Source organism: Emys orbicularis, chromosome 4 (assembly GCF_028017835.1).
Source record: "Emys orbicularis isolate rEmyOrb1 chromosome 4, rEmyOrb1.hap1, whole genome shotgun sequence".
Taxonomy (NCBI): Eukaryota; Metazoa; Chordata; order Testudines; family Emydidae; genus Emys; species Emys orbicularis.
Window position 1 is genome coordinate 62,966,931 of NC_088686.1, and position 21,898 is coordinate 62,988,828.

Sequence of the window (21,898 nt, forward strand, 5' to 3'; positions counted from 1 at the left end):
ACTAGACAATGTTAAAATACTGCCTTGCAAACATAAATGAGACACCGGGAACAGACTGGCAAAAAGTGAGTTAAAGAAAACCTTTCTATAAACCTTGAGAACAACCTCACATTGCAGTCCATTTCTTGTTTTTTCATTACATATCGATCCGAGAACATTTTTAGTTTCAAGATATTGTTTATGAATAAGGCTAAAATTTCGTCATGGTATTTTTAGTAAAAGTCAGGGACTGGTCACGGGCAATAATGAAAAATTCACAGAAGCCTGTAACCAGTCCCTGACTTTTACTAAAAATATCCATTATAAAATAAGGAGCCTGGGCAGCTGCGGGTGGGCTGGGAGCTCTAGGGTCCCCCTTCGCTGACGGCTCCAAACTCCGGGGGTTCCCCCCTGCCGCCACAGAGCCCGGGGGTTCCTCCTGCCTGAGCGGTGAGGTCCCTCCTGTCGTCCATGGAGCTGGAGAGCTGCGGGGATTGCCGGGCCGCCCAGAGAGCAACGGGGATCATCCCACCGCCTGTGGCGGCTAGGAGCGGCGGGTGTTCCCCCTGCCACCTGCGGCGGCCTGGAGCTGCAGGAGGTCCACCTGCCAGCAGGGGACCCTGCAGCTCCCAGCTAGGGCTGGCTGAAGTCACGGAGGTCTTTGGAAGTCACGGAATCCATGACTTCCATGACCGCTGTGACTAAATCACAGCTTTATTTATGAAGAATACATTAGAACAGCGGTTCTAAAGTGCAGCACATGACCGCATGCAGGCATCAGGGACTTCATGTGTGGCCATCACTACTGGAAGAGAGAAACATTGAACAATTCCTTTTCAAGAACCTTTTGAAATAAACAAAAGTTCATTGACATTTACAACTACTTTGCTACAAAAAGAAGTATGAGAATTTTGTTACAATTTTTTTAAATGTATATAGTTAGTAAAAACCCATGTAACATTTGTGGTATTCATAGTACATATTATTCTTTACACTTGATTTATTATTTTATTTACAAGACACTTCCAAATAATCACGTGACTAAACTGTCATTAGTATAATATTTTAACTGCCAAAACTGCAGCCACAATGAATTTGCTGTGTCGCTATGTTTGTCCACAATAAAAATTCATTTGTGAACCACTACATTAGCACATGAAGAATTCATTACTGCATCAACTACAGTAAAGAAAAAACATATTTAATGTTGATGGATGTACAACCACACAACAGTAATGTTTAAACAGTATACCCATAAATAACGAGTTTTAGTATAAAATAATACAGCATTATTCACATATCCATGTGCATGTAAAGGAAAAATGGCATAACTGATATGAAAATTTACTATATATGGGATCATATTAGTAAGATAAAGTAAAGAATGGAGTATTATTGAGAAATATTATACAATCACATAGAGATTGTATGGTAATGTACTCTTGCAAGGAGGCAGAATTAAGTTTGATCACTGAGCCTTAATTCAACATTTTCTGACTTGTGCACTTACCTGCATAAGCAAAATATTTAACTTTATTTTATTTTAACTTAAAGTGTTACCTTTTAATCAACGAAGACTCTAATTATGCAATGAGCACCTCATAAGCCAATCTCTGTGCCCACCCAACACATAAGTGCAGGGACCCATCTACATGAAGATCATTGCAGGATTAGTATTTTAAGAACTACATCACATATTTAAATTATACAGAAAATTCATAGTAACCACTGCCCAGTACAGGACATTGTGGGAGCCAATGTAAAGCTGATTTTACAAACATCTCAGAATCCTTTAACTCTTAAGATACAGAATCTCGAATACTCAGATCTGATGATTTGACTAAATTTGGTGAAACTTGATTCAACTGCACAGTAAAATAAAATGCATATATACATTTCACTATGCACATCTTGCCAAACACCCCATACTCCTCCAAGACACAAGAACAAGTATCTAAGATCTAAAATAAAAGAGTACTGAAATTTGACATCTGAATGATAAATGAAAGATTACTTGATGACATGCAAAATGTACAAATATGATTCACATCTGTGATGCCATAAGGACAGGTACAGCTCCCCCTTGCTGCCCATGATGAAAGTAGCTACAGTGTGCGGGTGAATGAATTGAACATTGCACAGTTGGTGTTTGGTGGATTATATTTAGTCTGACAGTTGTGGCTCTGTCTCTATGGAGCTGTGTGTTTGGGATGGATTTATTTTACACCCTATAGTCAAGAAGAGCAGTAGAGAAGTTTTCACCACCAACCATAATTATAAATATCAAATCATAAATACTTGTTTACTGGAGATCATTAACCAAACACACAAGCTTAATCCCCTCTCTGCATCTACTGTCCTAACAGTAAGATTTCAGGAAAAGTTATGAGTGACTAAACTCAGGATATAAATATTTATCCTGTCTTTATTTTAACTATACTGTTTTCTATCTGCATACACAACTGTATATATAGAAGCATCAGCTTGTGCAACAGCAAACGCCAGTGTGCCACTTTGCTGGTAATGTGTGTTACAAGTATAGATAGGACTTGTCCTAGCTCTTTTAGCCATGCAACAGCAAGCACCATTGTGCAATCTTATTGCTTGAGTGTATAGGTACAGATATAAAACAGCCCCCCACCCTTGCTTTTGAGCAACATTATTGCATCTCGGTGCTACAAGTGCCATTAGGACACATGGCCCTGATTATCACTTTCATGAGACAATACTGGAGATATGTACGAGGTACAGTGCCACGCACCCTGACGCCCTCCGCTAGGCAACAGCAAGTATCAGTATTATTGCACGTGTGCTCCAGATACTAGCACGACCCGCAGAGCCGGCTGTCTCCCCCCGAATGACACGGTTACGAGTGTGCATGACAGGTGTGACTACACCTCGCACCGGGCTGCGGCGTCGTGCAGCGCCCAGGCACGTGGGCCTTACAGGTACAGCTGGGACACATCGCCCCGGCTAGCTCCACAGCCCAGCCCAGCGCACACGCCCCTCCCCCCGCTCGGGGACAGCTCCTCCGGGGGCCGGGGGGGCCGAAGCAGTCTCCAGAATCAACCGTGCCCGGGGGCCCCTCCCCCCGCGCTGATATCGGGGTGTGTCCCCGGGGAGGGAGGAAAGAGACCTGCCCCTTTAAGAAGAGACCCGGCTGCTGCGGCCACTGCTTAGCGGGGGGGGGAGAAGCTGCGGCCTGGCCGGGCCTTGCCGCCGCCTGTAGGCCCTCTCCGCCCCGGCCGAGCGTGCCCTTGCCCGGCCGCCGCTGTAGCTCACCTGGGTGGCGGGCCCGGCTGCGGCGCGGGAGCGGCGGGGGCCTGGGGGTGTCTCCTGGGCTGGCTCCCCCGCTCTCTCCACCCGGCCTCTCGCCCTGCGCTGCCTGGGCTGGCTCAGCCTGTCTCCTGCCGCGGGGCCCTCTCGGCTCCTGCCTCGCCAAGATGGCGGCCGCGCTGCTGCTGAGGAGGAGGAGGCGGCGGCTGCGGGCGCTGGGACGGCGGCGGCGGCCACTTTCGCTCACTGAGAGGAGAGGAGCAGGGACACGGGGAGCCATGGCGGGGGGGAGGAGAGACGCCATGGCCAGGCCTAAACAATCGAGCCCCGCACGCCCACCCGTTACCCCGAACCCCACCCCGCAACCGCCGCCCCGCGCGTATGGCCGCGACTGCCGCACAGCCCCCGCGTCCACACCCCGGGGCCGCCCCCCCACACATTTGTCGCGCGGGGCCCGCGCTCATCGATGCGCTCCTAGGGTCGATTGGTAGAGCCTGGCAATGACGAAAATTGCCGAAGGGATTCGGCCAAGGTGGCCAGGGTGAGACAGCAAATCTCGCGTGAGGGAGGAGGAAACCCTCGCGATGGTTAGGATCAGGAGGGGGCGGAGTCTGATAGTCGGGTGGGCGTGTGCTTGTGCTTGTGGCTGGCCAGGCTGGGTGGCTGCGCGTGTAGCGGGTGAGGGACCTAGAGGAGAAGCCCCGCTAGCAGGTCGCCGCAAGACCTACGAGCCAGGCCTCTGTGAGACATCTACGTCTGCCAAGGGTGCCCCAAGGCACAGGCAGCAGCCACCCGCCAGCACCTCCCACTATGACAGGGCCACGAGCAAGTGGCCAAGGGGCAGTTGCAGTAGCCCATCTGTGGCACCATTACATCTGGTGGGTAGCAATGATTAGCAGGATTAAGGGACTGCTGATTTCCCCCCCGCCCTGCAACTGCACCTTCCTCCAGCCTCATCTCTTCCTGGGGGTGGCACAGAGTGGGGCCCTTCTGCATGCAAGAGATACGCATATCCTTACCTAGGCACAGGATTTCCCTGCTGAATAAGACCACAATGGGCAGGACTGAGAGTTGCAAGATGTACACCAGTGTGCCAGGGCAAGTTGCTAACCTGACAGCTGTGGAGAATTAGTAGTAGTAGAGACTATATGTTGAAAGCACTCAAAAGCCTGATCTGGTGCCCCATTGTGCTGGGTAATATATAAATACAGTAAAGAGACAATCTGTGCCATGAAGAATGACTTCTCCATGTTTTCTCACCAGTGTCAATCCAGAGGGATCACCACCAAGTTGAGAAGCAGCTCAGTCTTCAGGCCCATTCAATCCTTGACCTCTGCTACTGAAGCAACCAGTACACATGCTGATGGGGGTGTATTGCAATGTAGACATTTGGCTATGGAGACCTGGACTGAGACCAATCGCTCATCATGCATAAACTATCAAAACCCATCAAGTAGTTTAATTCACAACTATCAGAACTGGATATGAACTCTAGACCAGAAGTTCAAGATTGTATATCTTGTTACTAATCCCTTGAGTCATCCAGTCTCCTAGAAATGTATTGTGATACATTTTGAGATATATAGCTAGGAGCTTGGTGTCAGCCTTTTTTACACTTGGCTTTGTTTTTAAACCTCCCCAGTAGAACTGTACTTTAAAACAGTCCCCAAATATCTATAAGGACCAATACTGTCACATGATTATGCCACAAATTTATCCTCTGGGGAAAAACTGCAAGCGTTTACAACCCTGCTTTGATTAATTCACTTTCTATTATGGCTTTGGCTTGATATGAATGGTTACCAGTGATTAGCTAGTTCTAGGAAGTCATGTGGACTCTGGTACAGTTTCTATTTTGTTATTTACTCTGACACATCTCATCTCAAATCTCTCACTTTTTATCAATCCCCTCAACCTCATTTTCACCTTTGATCTTGTTACTTCTGTATCAATCCACTAAATCTGCCTACTCCCAATTACACATAATTATTCATCCTTTCCAAATCCACTTCCTTATTCCTCAGCCCACTCCCAGTAGGGAATGGAGGAGCTATTTAGGCTTTTTTACACAAGACAGTTTTACCAGTTATACCAATATAGTTGTACAGGTACTGGTATAACCCCCACCCTGTGGACACACTTATTCTGATATGAGGGTTTCTTTCCCAGTTCAGCATGTCACATGGGAAGGGGTTTAAACTAAAATGAAAAGGCTCCTTTTGTTCCAGAATAAGTGTCTACATAACTATCCCAGTATAACTAGTAAAACTTTCTGTGTATATGAGGTCAGAGGGGTGTCATAGAATCATAGAATATCAGGGTTGGAAGGGACCTCGGGAGGTCATCTAGTCCAACCCCCTGCTCAAAGCAGGACCAATTCCCAACTAAATCATCCCAGCCAGGGCTTTGTCAAGCCGGGCCTTAAAAACCTCCAAGGGTTTGTCAGCACCAGAAGCCATGCACTGAGATGAAGGAATGCTGGCCAGAGTCCTTTATCATGCTCGAGAAGGGACGTTGCTCTTCACCTCCCTTAGTTGGGAGGGAGATTCTTCCTTCAGCATTCTTTGTTCTCTTGCTACAATTGAGGGAGGACATCTCAAGAGATCATATCTTCCCCTGCCCAAGTATGGGAAAGGGTTGTAAATTCTTATCCCTGGTATGCAGCAGGCAGCACTCAGAGGGTTTTTCCCTAGCCTTAGTTTGCCTGTGTGACTGATGAAGGTGTGAAGCAAGATGGATAGTAGGAAGAGCCAGGTGACAAGTTGGGGGAGCAGCAGTGGGACTTAAGCAGGGATCCTAGTTTTCTGTGATAAAACCCCCAAAATTCTCTGATAAAAAAAACATACAAATCTGCATTTTTCTACAATTAAAATGAAATGCTGAACTTTAGTTTCTCTCGTCACAATATACATAGGTATCAATTTAACACAATGTTTTATTGATATATTTCCAATTTTTAAGCTAGTTCAAAACCTACCAGTGCCAACGATCATAATAAAATACAATTAATAGAATGATCCAGTCACAGTGCATTGTTTCTTTACTGTTGTCAATGGCCCTGCTGTTTCAGCCTCTTGTTTTCATTTCTTTTAATTCAGTTTATGTTTAACGCTTTCCATGTGTTCTACAAGTGTCGCCTTCAAACATAAATTACAGCCTTGCTGCATACAGTAGAGAATAGCATATTACTATCAATGTGAAATTTGCCAAACTCAGTGACACAATGTCTAGGGTGATTTTTAAAGTTTTCGGCATCTTTCCATAACTTTAATTATGTCTGGCGGCTGAAGTGAAATTTGAGATGCATTAAAACACGAACTCCTACACCCCATTGAGTAACCTCTATACACCAGAAGCACTTTATTGGAGTATGTTTAGCTATGTACATTTAAAGCGCATTCAAAAATCAACCACAAAGGGGGAAGGTTGTGTGCATTGCATAAGTGACACCAGTACTTTCAGTAAAATTCCGTTAATAGCTAATATGTTTTTATTTTTTCACAAAATGTAAAAACTAAAGATTCTCTGTAAAAATGCAAATTCTGCATTTTTCTGTGGCAAATGGATTTCTAGAATCCCTGGACAAGACACTGCAGCTGAGCTCTTTTGTTACTGCTCCTCAGAAGCGAGGATGGTCTCTGCACCACAGCAAGCACACATTTTAGTGCCTTTTCAGAAGAAAGCAGACCAGCTGTACTACTACCTTGTTGTGGGCCTACTTCCAACTAATCATATCTGCAATACATATTCCCTGTACTCCTTTTCCATCCATTCTACATCTCCTTCAGTCCTTCCTTACTGTATGCCAAAATGAAGGATCAGGTCTCACAACTGGGCCACACAACTGCTTCAGGAAAGATTGGTTGCTTCAGGAATTGTCATCATCAGAGCCAAAGGATGTCCTGAAGAGACTAGTAAACAATTCCAGGATTTTGAGCAGGAAGAATGCAGGCTATGCTAAAATGTGTACAGACCACATTCAAAATATTCTGTACACAAGAGTGATCAACAGCTGCAGTAGTCACATTATTTTAGGATTTTCTAATTAATTCATGGTTGCCGTGATCTCAAGTAAGTCCACAGAGGGATCACAAACTGCATTCTACGTTTTTATACTAGGCTTGTTGCCATGATACTGAACTCCTTACAGGTTTTTGATGTATTTATTTTTAAAAAGTATCTTATACTAAGTATTAAGCAGACCTAATAAACATGAATTGAATGTAACTTAAGAAACAATTTTATTTGTAAAAATAACAGGAGTACTTGTGGCACCTTAGAGACTAACACGGCTGCTACTCTGAAACCTGAATTTTATTTGTGACTATGCTATAGAGTGCATCTATCAGTTTCTATAACAAGGTGCTTTTACCTTTAATATATGGCCCTACTACTTAGAAAGGCCCAAGACAAGGATTTGTGCTAACCTTCAACAAAGATACTTTGCTATTTAAATTTATCTTCTTAAAAATCGCGGGTGGTGAGGGCTGCAGCCAAGTGATATTATAAACCACTGAGGCACTTGTAAATGCCTCAAGAGCTGTGTCTCAAGAATGGTTTATCTCCCACAGAGTTCCATAGCTAACTCCCTATCTAGTTTTGGGGAAGCCTCTTGGCCTCTCTGCGCTTTAGCTTCCCTGTTATTAAAATAGGGATAATATTTACCACTCTCCTGGGTTGTTGTGGAGGTTAATGAATGCTGATGCTTGTAGAATGCTTGTAGATGCAGTGCTAAGTGCCAGCCTGCCCAGAGTTCAATCCAATGAGGTGTGCATGCATATAAAAGTCCACACACTGCAACAAGGGAAGGATTGGTCTGGGCGTCCCCTGGACATCATAGTTCATTGGTTTCTGTTCCTCTGTGCCTCCCCCGACCTAACTCCAGTTAGGAGTATATGGCTATGCAAAGTTCCCCCATTGCAACAAAGGAAGGCCTGCTTGAATATCATGCCTCCCACTTTTCCTCAAACTTCTATCCAATCAAGAGCGTGTTAATAGAAAGACCCCTGAAGTATGTTGTTTTTTTTAATTTATTTTATTATTGTGCAGCATCGGCTTTGTTATAGTAATGGTTGAGATACCCTTTCTGTTTAAATATTATCTTGAAATTTGCTGTGCCTCATGAGGGTGTGGAGTAGGGTTAGTGGTCTAAATTTTGGGTCATTTGAGCAAGGGGTTCCCGAAATACAGGCCCTGGAAAAGAAGAGCATTTCACAATATCAATAGTTTATCAATTCCCGCCTCGCCTCCACCTATACACACACATCTGGGCCTCAAATCATGGCACTGATCCTCCCCCAACAGATCTCAGTTATGCAACATTTATCTCAGCTAGTGCATGTCACCTGCTGCCCCTTTGGGAAGCAATGTTGAAATATTTATTAAAGAAACAGTTTACCTCTCTAGAATAGTACATGCCAAACACTCACACACCAAAGCAATTGAAAAGCACACATGCAGAAAGACTAGCCAAGAGGGTTTCCAGCCTTCCATTTTCACATTACATGTGTGGCTCAAGGGGATGTGCTGTCCATGGAACCGGAGCTACACACATGCAATGTAAACATGAACCCTTCGGTTAGCAGAAATCTGAGAATGACCCATAGGTATGTTGCTACTATTTTTCTCTTTGGGAAATTTGCCCTGCTAATTTAGAAGAGCCGCTATTTTCTGAAAGATAATAAATTACACATGCTCTGTGCAGATATGTGAGAATGATTGCTAGGCATGTGTCTACTTTTCCACCTGTGGGATTATTATAGCACAGTTCCAGCACTGATTCATCAATGCCCCTTTGGCAGGTTCAGCCTCGCTCCCTGCCCCTCATAGGTGAGCCAAGATCTTGAGGGGGCCTGCCCCTCTGGAGGAAGTCTGAGCCCCTCTCCCTAAACTCCCATATGAGCCTGGAGCTGGAGGATGCTGCACCTCCAGGAGTTATGAGCCCCTCTCCAATCTCCTCCAATCAGCTGCAATGTGTGGAGCCCTAACTCCTCTTCCTGCCTCCTGTGTGTGTTGGCATTCAGGGGATCCTCACCCCCAGAGAGCTAGTAACTGGGGACGACCTGCCCTACTGTGGGTATGTCTACACTGCAAACAGCATGCATTGACATACCCAAGTCAGCTTTGATTTAGTTAGCTCAAATACCAATAGCAGTGGAGCCACCCTAGCAGGGATGGCAGCACAAGCTAGCCGCTTAAGTACATATCCAGGGGGGAGCTGCTGAAGCTTCACTGCTACTGTTATGCAAGCTAGTATGTGCTTGAGTAATTGCCACCATTCTAGAGATACTAAACTGCAGCCCGCAGGGGACATATGCATCTGTTTCCTTTTATCACACACATGGGGCAAGGGTCAGGCAGAGCACTCAGCAACCCCCCTCAGAGAGGCAGGACACCTCCTCTTCCCCCAGTTGCCTCATCTCACAGCTCAGCCAAACTTCTCCAACTCATCCCTCCATTATTCAATACAGCAACTTATAATATAATGAATACAGCTTGCGTGCATGCAGATTATTCCCAGTGGTTACTGCCAGCTCCAGAGGACAGAGTAAAGGTTAGGTGGGTGTTCACCTTAACTCTGTAGTGTCTGGTTTTCAGAGCCTTGAGTTTAAGTTTAAAAAACTAAAAAAATTAAGATGCTTGTTTCAAACTGCTTTTATTTTTTTATTTAAACCATGACAGCAGAACCTGGATTTTTTTCTTCAATACAGAATAATGTAAATGTTTCAGAGAACTTGTGGAAGCTTGTCTCTCTTTAGCCCCCAAAATGCACTGATATAGGGAGCATGATCCACCTCTGAAACACCTTCCCCACAACAATGAAAAAAAAGTAAGCCAGTACCAAAAGAAAGTCCTATTTCGGAACTGCTAGTTTAGTATTGTTTGTAAAAATATATGGAGTTTGTTTTCCCTAGCAAGAATACTTCAAAAATGCACATATACATCACAGGCTGACAACTGGAAATCAATGGCTCAACAGTTTGTGTCCCAGTCAACACAACTCAAACAAGTATTTGTATACATTCAAAACCACAAACCCTGGATTCCATATGATAGTGAAACAGCCTCACATTTAATTAATGCAACTCTGCAATCTAAGAATGAGGGGACCACAAGAGTGCAATCTTCTTGGGGCAGAGAACCATACCTCCTCCCTATTACGTACACTGTTAGTGCTCAGTGAAATCTTACTGCATACAACCAGCCACAAAACTTCACAACACAACCTCCCCATTTCTCCCCCCACTCCCAACGGAATGAGGTGACTTTCTCTTCCAAAATATCAAGAGTGCTGACCATGCAATACTTAATTATATGTCTTTACCAAATCATGGACAATCTTGAGCAATCCCATGCTACACAGCTCAGTTACTTTATCAGTTTGCGAAAATGATGGAGCTAAGTCTACATCAGTGTTGTCACACTTAGGTCAGGTTTACACTAGAAATTTTTGCAGATACAGTAATATCATCTAGGGATGTGATTTTTTTATACCAGCAAAAGTCCTAGGTAAAATGCAGTTATACTGGCGCAAGAGTGCTTTTGCTGTTATAGCTTACTTAGTTCAGGGGACTGATATAAACTATACCAGCAAGCTATATCTACAGTAGGGCCTCGTCTGCACTACAGAAGCTTTGCTGGAACTGGGTGAGAATTCTGTAGAACTATTTCAACAAGTGGGAAACATAGAAATGAAATACTTTTCTCCAATACCTAAAAATTCTTGAAGACACTTGTACTGACAGGACGGTGGAGACAATGATCTTTTCTTTTTTTGAAAGAGTAATGAAAATAGCTCTGCTATTTTCCGGCAGGGCTTGGTGCTGGCATCCGGCAGCTGAGACCTGAAGGGAAGGCAAAGCGAACTGCTGAACTCCCTTCCCTTTCTGGCCTTACTGGGAAATTGGAAATGTAGGTCTGGGTCATCTTCAAGGATGGGTTCTGCCACAAACCAACAGTCTCTAGGACTGGGCAAGGAGGCAGTACAGAAAGTGAGGGCTGCCGTGGAACCTGAAATGAATCTTGAAGAGAATTTCTAATTTTTGGAGGAGTAGAGGCAGACACAATGGTGCTATGCTTTGCACAAAATAAGTCTTCATCCTGGTTTCCCGTGAACAATAGACTTCTCTCTTCTTGTAAAGATCCAGCAGCCTGTGTGTGAGGTTTCTGCTCTGGAGAGAATCCCTTCCCCATTGCTTGGGTGTTTTCCGATACAGAGTTCCAGCTGACCAAGTCTCTTGCTCCTGCCTCCATTTCGAAGGATGGATTTTTATAGCCGATTCTAGACTTTTTATTTTCCCAGTGATCTACCACTTGCTTCTGCTCATCATCATTTTGATGAAGTGGATCTTGGGGATGGAAGGATGTCTTTTGTAAGGCTGCTCCATTAGAAGAAAGCCAACAACTATCCTCTCCTTGTTTTTCTTCCACCTCTGCTGCCTTCTTTCCTTTGGATTCCAGTGGTGGTCTGATTAGGAGACCCTCCTCATTTACCTTGTACTTTTTTAATGCTTTCTCTCTTCGCAACTTTTGGAAATCTGCCAGCTGCTGCAGCTCCTCTGGCAGCTCCATACAAGAGATCTGATTAAAAAGACAAGGGGGAAAAAACACAGGCAGAGCATGAGGGACCTCTGTACAAGTCACAGCCCAACAGAATAATCGCCTGTCATTAAAATTGTTTATTATAGTGCCTCCCAAATTTAAAGTAATTCCTATCTTCCAGAGAAATTAAACACAAAAAACTTTAAACTTCCTTCTTAAAGGCAACCTACAACAGAAAAAATATTTGGGCTTGTACCCTTTTTTGCTTCTTTATGATGTATAAAGAACTGAAAGTTTAAAAAAAATAAATCGTCCTGCTCGTTTTTACATTAGAAATTTAGGCTGATCTACTCTGAAAGGCTTTCTGCACTAGGGAATTATAATAAAAAAAATTCCATCTGATGATACCACCAGTTCAGCTGCGCTGGTGGTGGGGCCTCTCTTTTAGACAAGACTCCAGTGGCTTATGGGGTTTTTACTGCCATGTCATTTAAACATGGTTGGTAGAATTCCCTAGTGTGAACTGGAGAACTAAGGAAATGACCATATCACAAGAGTAAAAAAGAATGAAAGAAAGAAAAAACCCTCAACCTCCCCTGCAAAAAACCTCTCCCCCACCCCCCCAAAAACCCCAAACAATTAGGAGGGAAAGGGATTTTTAGACAGCTTAAAATCTGTTGGGTTTTTTTTAACACCTATTCCAATGTTGTCACATACCCAGGGTACAATCCAAACTAATGAGCAGCTATGTCACCCATGCCCTCTCACTTAGGGTGCCCTTTACAATGCTTTACTGCTGTAGCTTCCACCCTGGACTGCTCACAAACAGCTTCCAGCATGCAAGTCACTCCCAGCTACATCTGTGTGTGCTGCAGCCAGCCAGCCATACCTTTGCTCTTACCAGCCTTGGTTATAATGCAAGGTGACCCCTACACAATCCCAGTCTCAGATTTCCCCCCAGAAATGTATGTCTTGAATTGCCCAGCCCTCTCCTAAGCAGTACAAATTCATATAAAGTCCATATTTCTTTAACAGAAATAATATGCACATGCCACCTTGTTAGCCCAAATGGGGTTTCCCAGACACTTCAATTTAAACACACTGGATTAGAACAAACAAAACAAGTTTATTAACTACAAAGAGAGATTTTAAGTGACTGCAAGTAATGAGACATAAAAGTCAGAAACGGTTACAAGAAAAATAAAGTGCAACTGATGCTTAACATAAACTATGTTAAATTCAAAGCAAAGTTTTTCTCATCACATACTCTCATCAGTCTTACTGACCAAACTGCTTACGCCAGGACCCCTTTTCCAGTTCAATAGGTGCTTCTTTTTCACCTCTGGAACATGAATTGATGGACAGAGAGGAGGGGGTGCATTGGCGTGTCTGGCTCTCCTTTTTATATAAACATTTCCAGCTGAGATTCTGGAGACAAAATTCTACGGAGAAGGATGTTCCCTGTTACTTTTCCTTACTTGTTTGGAGTTTCTTTGTCTACCCTTCCTGCTTGATGACTCTGTTTACTACTTAAATGCAAATTAAGCAGTGCACACATTCCTTTGTTTGAGACAGGCCTGTTTGCCAACTTCTGCTATGGTTTGGAACATGTTAACAACATTATATAGAGAAACCTTATAACTCTACATACAATATTGCCACACATTTTATCAGGGCAACATTGACCAGCAAATTATGAGTTTTCAAATTATATCTCTCAAGGCATACTTTGTACATCATTTATTACAATAGTGTATAGGGTGTGGACACAGGGCTACATTGTCACAAAAGTATACTTAGCATTCTGGACAGAGGATATCTTTGCTAAAGATTCACACCTCCACCCTTTAAATTAAGGTGCAAAAAGTTCACTAACATGCTCAGAGACATCAAGCAGGTCCTTCAACTAAACCAGAGAGAAGGCAATCCCCAATACTTGTAACATATGAAGCAAGCAGTTTCAGGCCATCCTTGTACATCATACACGTGGTCTTGGCTTAGCGCCTTTATGTGTATATTGTTAAAATCCCCTATTCATTGCTCTAAGTGCCTACATAACATAAACATACATAAAGAATGTCACATTAATACCTACCCAGCCCTTTAGGACCACAACTCTTCTCCTTTCAATCCACTCTCACCCACTTAACCACCCCCTCGGAAAGGCCTAGAGAAATAGATAAGACTCCTAGCTTGCCCTGAAGGTCAATCGCTTGGCTCCATTGGATCAAAATGATGGCGGTAGTAAATTCTAGGGTAAAATGCCTTTAATTGAAAATGTCCTGTCACCAGCCCTGTCCTGTTTGACCAGGAGGACATGTGTCTAGCATGTCAAGTGCTGAGATATCCTACAGGGAGAGGGGAAGCCAGGACCTAAACCATTTAGGGTTGGGTCACTTGGAAACAAACTCGAAGCCAGTGCAATCTGTGGAGCACAAGCATAGCATGCTTCCAATGAGAAGTAAATGGGCAGTCACTCTGTACCAGATGAACGTTCTAAGTGGTTCTCAGGAGTAGCTGTACAGAGCACATTGCAGTAATCTGTTCTAGAAGTGACCTGCCATGGTTTCCTGTGTCTCTACACAAAAGACTGTGACAGGTCTGCATCCAAAAGAAATTTTTGCCAAATATAAATGGAAAAAAGCACTCTTGATCATTTCCTGTAATGAGGACATTGTCCAAATAACACTGTATGCCATTCAGTCCTTCAGGATCTCATCCATGGCTTTCTGGAACAGGGCAGGTGTTGATGTGATACCAGAAAGCCACCTGTTGTAACAAAATATACCTTTTTTGTGTGTTGATTGTGAGATGCTGCATCAATTTCTATTTGTAGGTATGCATTGAGCAAATCCAAATTATTGAAACAACGTCCTCCACTAAGAGTAGTGAACAAATCTTCAATAGGAGGTAGTGGATACTGGTCTGCACATAAAACTGGATTCAGCATCACTTTGAAATCTCCACAAATTCGATCTGAGCCATCCTTCTTGATCACTGGTACAATGGGTATAGCCCACTCACTGTGTGAAACCAGTGACAAGATTCCAATATTCTCACTCAACGGTCCAAATTAGCCTCCACCAGAGGCTTCAGAGCATAAGGCACAACTCTGCACTGGCAGTATTTTGGCTGGCTGTCACACTTAACAGTCAGCTTCACTGACATGTTGCTCATCTGTACAAGTTCTTTTTCAAAAATTTTAGAATGTCTGTCAAATATTTCCTGAAGATTTTGATAGGTTTCAGAGTGGTAGCCGTGTTAGTCTATATCAGCAAAAAGAACGAGGAGTACTTGTGGCACCTTAGAGACTAACAAATTTATTTGAGCATAAGCTTTCATGGGCTAAAACCCTCTAAGGTGCCACAAGTACTCCTTGTTCTTTTTGAAGATTTTGAGGTGCTTTCATGATCGCCTTGATCTCAATCCAACTCACACTGAGTGTGTTTCAAGCCAAGATCTACCAAATAATAGTGGATACTTTCCTTCAATCACATATTGTAAAAGTGTAAAACAACTAATTGTCCATCTAGTTGAAACTTTACCTGGAGTACCGCTTTTGGGACCAAACTTTTCCCCAGTATAAGTCTTCAGAACTGTGTAAGTTGATTCCAGAAGAACTAGTGACAAAGTCTGGTGATAGGTAGATGCAGAAATCAGTGAGATGGCAGCTTCAGTATCATGCTCCATTCTTGTATGAACTTCTTTGATCAAAAGGTATGACCCAGATGCCATCGCTGACTCCAGCTTCTGATAACAAAATGTAATGCTAGGTCTCGGTCACTGTCACTAGAGCTCATCTTTTTCCACATTATGAATTCCCGAATTCCATCCTTTCTTAGGTTCAATCTTCATAGGTGTCTTCTTGGATGGATGGTTACTCTGTGTTGGTCGCTGAACTGAGCAACAGGTCATGGCAACATCTCTTTTCTTCTGGAACTTTCTGCAAATAAACTGGCATGGCCAGCAATCCTTCTCAGTGTATGTAGTTTGTGCACAATGGCCACATGGAAATTCCTTCCATTCCTGTGGTCTTCTGTCTCACCGATTCATGAGATGAACTTCTTGGTTCACACTAAATTCCAGAGACTTCTTCACTGCAGTTTCCATTGCAATTGATACTTCAACAGCCTTCTTGAATGTAAGCATTGATACAATCAGTAACATCTTCCAAATTGGATCATTGCTTAATCCAGAGAATAATTGATCAATCAGGGCATCACTTAATGTTTACCCAAACTGACAATGCTCGAACAACTTCCTTAGAGCAGCAACAAACTATGCTACCAACTCTCCACTTCCCTGATGGAACCAATAATCTTCTGCTATCATTGATGGGGTAGAAGAAAAATGCTGTGGACGTAGCGGTTCCGGACACAGTTGGAGATAATAGCAGTCCATATGCCTTCAGACCCATCACTGTCAGCAAGGTTGAAACTCGTTCATTTGGAATGATGTTGCAGGTTACAAATTGCTCAAAACATCTGAGGTACAACACCATTCACTATTTGGATTGTCACCAAATTCACCAGCAATGCCCACAAAAGTTGCCATTTCTTTGCTCTCCTGTTGGACTTCACCTTTTTGAACACCTTTTGTCCCACAGAGAAACACCTTTTTGTTAAGTATCAGAGGGGTAGCCGTGTTAGTCTGGATCTGTAAAAAGCAACAGAGAGTCCTGTGGCACCTTTAAGACTAACAGATGTATTGGAGCATAAGCTTTCGTGGGTGAATGCCCACTTCGTCGGATGCATGTCTCTTCATGAGGTTGATAGATTTCCATTCCATACGGCTAAATGCAGTGCCTTGCATGGTGTCAAGTATCAGAGGGGTAGCCGTGTTAGTCTGGATCTGTAAAAAGCAACAGAGAGTCCTGTGGCACCTTTAAGACTAACAGATGTATTGGAGCATAAGCTTTCATGGGTGAATACCCACTTCGTCGGATGCATCCGACGAAGTGGGCATTCACCCATGAAAGCTTATGCTCCAATACATCTGTTAGTCTTAAAGGTGCCACAGGACTCTCTGTTGCCTTTTTGTTATTCTTCCTTGGTCTGTACTTGGGATCTCTCTGCTGGCTTTAGACCCTCAATGCAGATTTAAACTGCTTGCCTGCCGCTTGCATGTGGTCAATCAATGTGGCTGCTTGCTTTTCCCTCACTGCTTTTTTGCAGGAGCTCCAGGCAGCAACCTATTCCTTTGTTCTGCTTTTAATTGCCAGTTCACCCTCTCTAGCTGGCTGGTTCACACTGTCCCAGCAGCAAAATCAGCAGTCTGCCACCTTGAGCCTCTAGATAAACTTTCCCCCTTTTTTCATAGTATTATTTGCTTAATGTTTCTTCTTCAGGCAGAGGCAGCAGTAGAATCCTGCATCTCAAAATGTTATATTTGAACCCAGCAACGAAGGAGATAGACACAAAGGGAGCTTATAGGAACACAGCTGTCTGCTGTGTTCCCTTGATTACTCAGGCTACAAAACTGAAAACAGCAGGAAAGTGAGGCTTTGCACTGGGGAGGGAAGAGCGCTCAAACATTCAAACGGGAAGGACATCACAGATGCTTTTAAATTGGTTTCATTTATTTAGTTAAGGAACCAAGTTTAATTCAATTCAAGAGTGTCTACACAGTGGTTTTGCACTGATTTAAATAAATCAGTTTTTAAACAGATTTTACTTAAACTGGTGGAACTTTGTGTTTAACAGAAGGCCATAAACTACTGAACATCTAGTTGTTCCTCCCACACACTGAGGTTACCTCTGCTAGTGTAAGTGTAGCTGAAAGCACAGTTGCCAACTTTCACGTGGTAAATAAGCACCCCAACTTTCACAATAAGCCAAAAATCAAGCTAATCCCATTTCAAAACAAGGCCAAAACAAGCCAGTCCCTATGAACCCCAACACTCTATGTGACTAGATCCCCCCCAGCGTGCAGTCAGGGACTGTGGTGGGCCTGCTGTGCACCCCGAATCTCTCCCCCCCTTGCCCCTGCTGTCTGGGAGCCGATAAAAAAAAGAAGCAGCAACAAGCTACAACAAGCAACAGCCAAACAAGCGACAAGCCAAAAACTAGCCAACAAGCAACTCACAAGCCAATTAAGCCAAAAACAAGCCCAATTTCTGTGTTTTTTTGTGTGGGTTTGGCATGACTATGAAATGAACAGAAACAGAAGTGAAACCAACTATTTTCACTGTCCAAGCTGAGAGCTTTTTAAAAAGGAAACAGACAGAAGAAAATTAGATCATTAAATGTGAGAACTATTTAGATTTTAACAGCAATTAAAAAAAAAAAGTAAGGATTTTTTTTAAATGAACATGGCCAGATTAATTCCCAATCTAAACCCTATAAAGTCAATGGATTAACACCAAAGATTAACACCCATACTCAGGGTCACCAGCTAAAGGGGAGGACATGTGACCTCCCCACGTGACTCCTCGCTGCCCCACCCCCAGCCCGGGGCCCCTGCACTTGTTAGTATGGGTATTCCATTAAAGTAACCCACTAACTTTTTTTTGGGGGGGGGGGGGGGGGGGGAGAGTCGGTAAACTGGTGGGGAGAGGAAAATAAATTTATGCTTTTTTGCTTCTTTATTACATATAATGATGGTCTAAAAGGTTGGGTTTGTCCCTACCCTTTTTTTTGCATGTATTTTACATTAGAAATTCAGGTCCCTTCAGACCTATTTTTCCTGAAGACTATGGATACCTTTTTCTTCCTTTGCAGGTCACCTTTACAAGAAATATTTATTATGGCATCTTCCCCTTCATCTGTGAAGCAACAGTGACATCTAGTGGATGAAGCGTATGAGTAGTCCCAGGGATTTAAGCTTGCACTTTGTTGAATTGGGGCCAGACCAGGAAAAGTTTAGATTGTGTTTCCTTCTTAAAGGTGAGCTACATTATTATTCCTTATCTCGTGTTTCCCATTTAAATGTGGGGCAGTAGAATATTATCTGTAATTTTAGAACATTTTTCCTCTGTGGATATATCCCAGCCTCATTTCTTATTTACAATGATAATAGCTAATTCAATAAACTCCAGAGTAGGTATTCCAAGCCCCAAGTCCTCGTGAAAGTGTGATCCAGTGATGCAAAAGGATGGATTAGAGGTCCTTTCCAATGTCAATCATCTGAATTCTTCAGTGAGTCTAATTCCAGACATACCCTTCAGATATTGAATCCAATGCAGAGATTCTAATGAGGGCTTAAGGAAAAAAAATCTCAGCGACCCAAAGTGATTCTCATGCAGGGGACAAGTCAAAAGCCAAAGGAAATCCTGTTCATGTGGGCCTCAGATATGATTTTTCATATTTGTTTTCTATGATTAAAGATTATAATTATAGTATACCGTATACTTTTTAAAACAATGGCTTCTAAAATTATACACTGAAAGAAAAAAAATCTGCATACTGTTTAAAAATATTGACACATCCAAGACTAAAGTTTTTTAAACCTTCAATTCCAGGCCCAAATTACATGGTTTCTACTGAAACGTGTGTTGATGGTAACTCAGACCTTTATTACTGTAAACCAGGGATAAAATACTAATGAAGACCCTGATGCTGCAAACACTTATGCAGGTGCTTAATTATACACATGAGTAGTCCCATTCAATGGGACTGTTCATGGATATCTTTAACTATATGCACGTAAATGTTTACAAGATTGAGGCCTATAGGTGGGGTTTTATGAAGGGAAACCAAATTGGAGAATGCATCTAAGAGAATTGTTGCAGAGAGGGTTATGGAGGTGCTAGTGAATGGAGTGATAGCAGAGGGAATGCAGATGCCTAGGAATATATGCACCAGAATGTATGCACAATGAGTAGCAAGATCATTTTGAAAAGCATTGCAACTTCTTTCCCTGAGGTCAGCAGCCCTTCGAGCATCCTCGCTGATTCTGGTTTGTGTAACAATTCTTTCCTTCTGATATCAGGAGTCTTGCAACACCAACCCACATCCCGGAACCACTTTCATAAGAACGGCCATACTGGGTCAGACCAAAGGTCCATCTAGCCCAGTATCCTGTCTTCCAACAGTGGCCAATGCCAGGTGCTCCAGAGGGAATGAACAGAACAGGTAATCATCAAGTAATCCATCCCCTGTTGCCCATTCCCAGCTTCTGGCAAACAGAGGCTAGGGACACCATCCTTGCCCATCCTGGCTAACAGCCATTGAGGAATATTTCAAGATGGATACTTCCACATTTCTTCAAGTATCACAAGAGCCACTGCAAGGAATTCTGGAATATGTCTGACAAGCTCTCTGCAAGCAAGGATGAAAACTATTATCCGTGAATTTGAACTAATAAGATGTCTCAAGGAGGCAAGATAAGGAAAATAGTTTTAAAAGAAATATTTCTTGGTAAATGGAAGACTGTGTGTATTTGAATTGCTGATGCACAGAACAGCCTACATATCTATAGTTATGCATGAATAGTAACTCTGTGGTAGGTAAGATTGGGAGGTAGGCAAAATGACACTAAGTGATACAGCCAATCTGAGAATCCAGTGAGATAGCGTCTACCTCTGTGCTCCCCAGCAGATCTGCAGACCCCTCCCGATATGAATTTAAGTATCCATCCACCAAGGTTGTTAAGTCAGACATCATCTCATCCAGTAGCAACAAGCGGAGAGGTAGAAGGTAAACGGTTTCCAGAGCCAATACTTTCAGCAGTGAAGGTGGAAGAGGTCTCACAAACCATATATCAGGATTCTCCTGCATGTCCCAAATATAAATGAAAAAAACCACAAACAATTAACCTAGCAAAAATGTTAGCAAAGTTAAGAGCAACTTTTGCCCATGTGCTTTGTTTTCTCACCTGCTCACACTGTATTTCCAGATGCTCATAATATTCCCAGTGCTGTTGAAGCGCATGTTAGCATCTGATGAAGTGGGCTGTAGCCCACGAAAGCTTATGCTCAAATAAATTTGCTAGTCTCTAAGGTGCCACAAGTACTCCTGTTCTTTTTGCGGATACAGACTAATACGGCTGCTACTCTGAAACCTGTTAGCTATACCATTGCAGTAGCACCCTCTAAGGGTATGTCTACACTACGAAATTAGGTCGAATTTATAGAAGCCGGTTTTATAGAAATCGGTTGTATACAGCCGATTGTGTGTGACCCCACATAAAATGCTCTAAGTGCTCTAGTCGGCGGACCGCGTCCACAGTACCGAGGCTAGCGTCGACTTCCGGAGCATTGCACTATGGGTAGCTATCCCACAGTTCCCGCAGTCTCCGCCGCCCATTGGAATTCTGGGTTGAGATCCCAATGCCTGAATGATGCAAAACAGTGTCGCGGGGGGTTCTGGGTACATGTCGTCAGGCCCCTCCCCCTCCGTCAGAGCAACGGCAGACAATAGATTAGCGCCTTTTTACCTGGGTTACCTGTGCAGACAACATACCATGGCAAGCATGGAGCCCGCTCAGCTCAGCTCACCGTCACCATATGTCATCTGGGTGCCGGCAGACGTGGTACTGCATTGCTACACAGCAGCAGCAGCTAACTGCCTTTTGGCGGTAGATGGTGCAGCATGACTGGTAGCCTTCATCGGCGATCTGGGTGCTGGCAGCCGTAGGGTTGCATTGCACCAGCCCCTTGCCTTTTGGCAGTAGATGGGGTATTACAACTGGTAACTGTCGTCGTCGTACAGCAGTGGCTGGAACTCCGTATGTCCCCCAGTCCCCCATCCCCCCAGCCATATTCTGCTGCCTTCACAATGACGATGATGGCTATCAGTCATAGTATGCCATTTTCTGCCAAGTGCCCAGTATTTTCTGCTAAGCACCCAGAAGATGCCGAGGGCGATCTGGGTGCTGGCAGACGTGGGGCTGGCAGACATGGGGCTGCATTGCTACACAGCAGCAGCCCCTTGCCTTTTGGCAGTAGATGGTGTATTAAGATTGATATCCGTCGTCGTCATATTGCGGTTCGATCAGAGGCACCTGGGCAGACATGCTCAGTCCTATTGAACCGTCTTGACGATGATGGCTATCAGTCTTAGTACACTAACTGCCAAGCGCCCAGAAGATGCCGAGGGCTATCAGTCATGCTGCACCGTCGTCCGCCAGCTTAAGATGTAAAAAATAGATTTGTTCTGTATTC

At 43.7% G+C, this 21,898-nt stretch overlaps 2 protein-coding genes across 2 annotated transcripts in view; both read right to left on the reverse strand.

The window, feature by feature from the left end:
• The window catches only part of INO80 (INO80 complex ATPase subunit), a 135,120-nt gene extending 131,789 nt beyond the window's left edge, over positions 1 to 3,331 (reverse strand). Inside the window, exon 1 of the mRNA XM_065403615.1 lies at positions 3,262 to 3,331. The gene's annotated coding sequence lies outside the window, so the exon portion shown is untranslated. The remainder of the gene's footprint in view (positions 1 to 3,261) is intronic.
• A 7,724-nt stretch (positions 3,332 to 11,055) lies between these two features.
• EXD1 (exonuclease 3'-5' domain containing 1) overlaps positions 11,056 to 21,898 on the reverse strand; it is a 34,914-nt gene continuing 24,071 nt past the window's right edge. The window contains exons 10-11 of the mRNA XM_065404205.1: positions 20,316 to 20,507; positions 11,056 to 11,835 (exon numbers count right to left, since the gene is read on the reverse strand). Of these exons, the coding sequence (XP_065260277.1) occupies positions 11,056 to 11,835; positions 20,316 to 20,507 (972 nt within the window). The remainder of the gene's footprint in view (positions 11,836 to 20,315; positions 20,508 to 21,898) is intronic.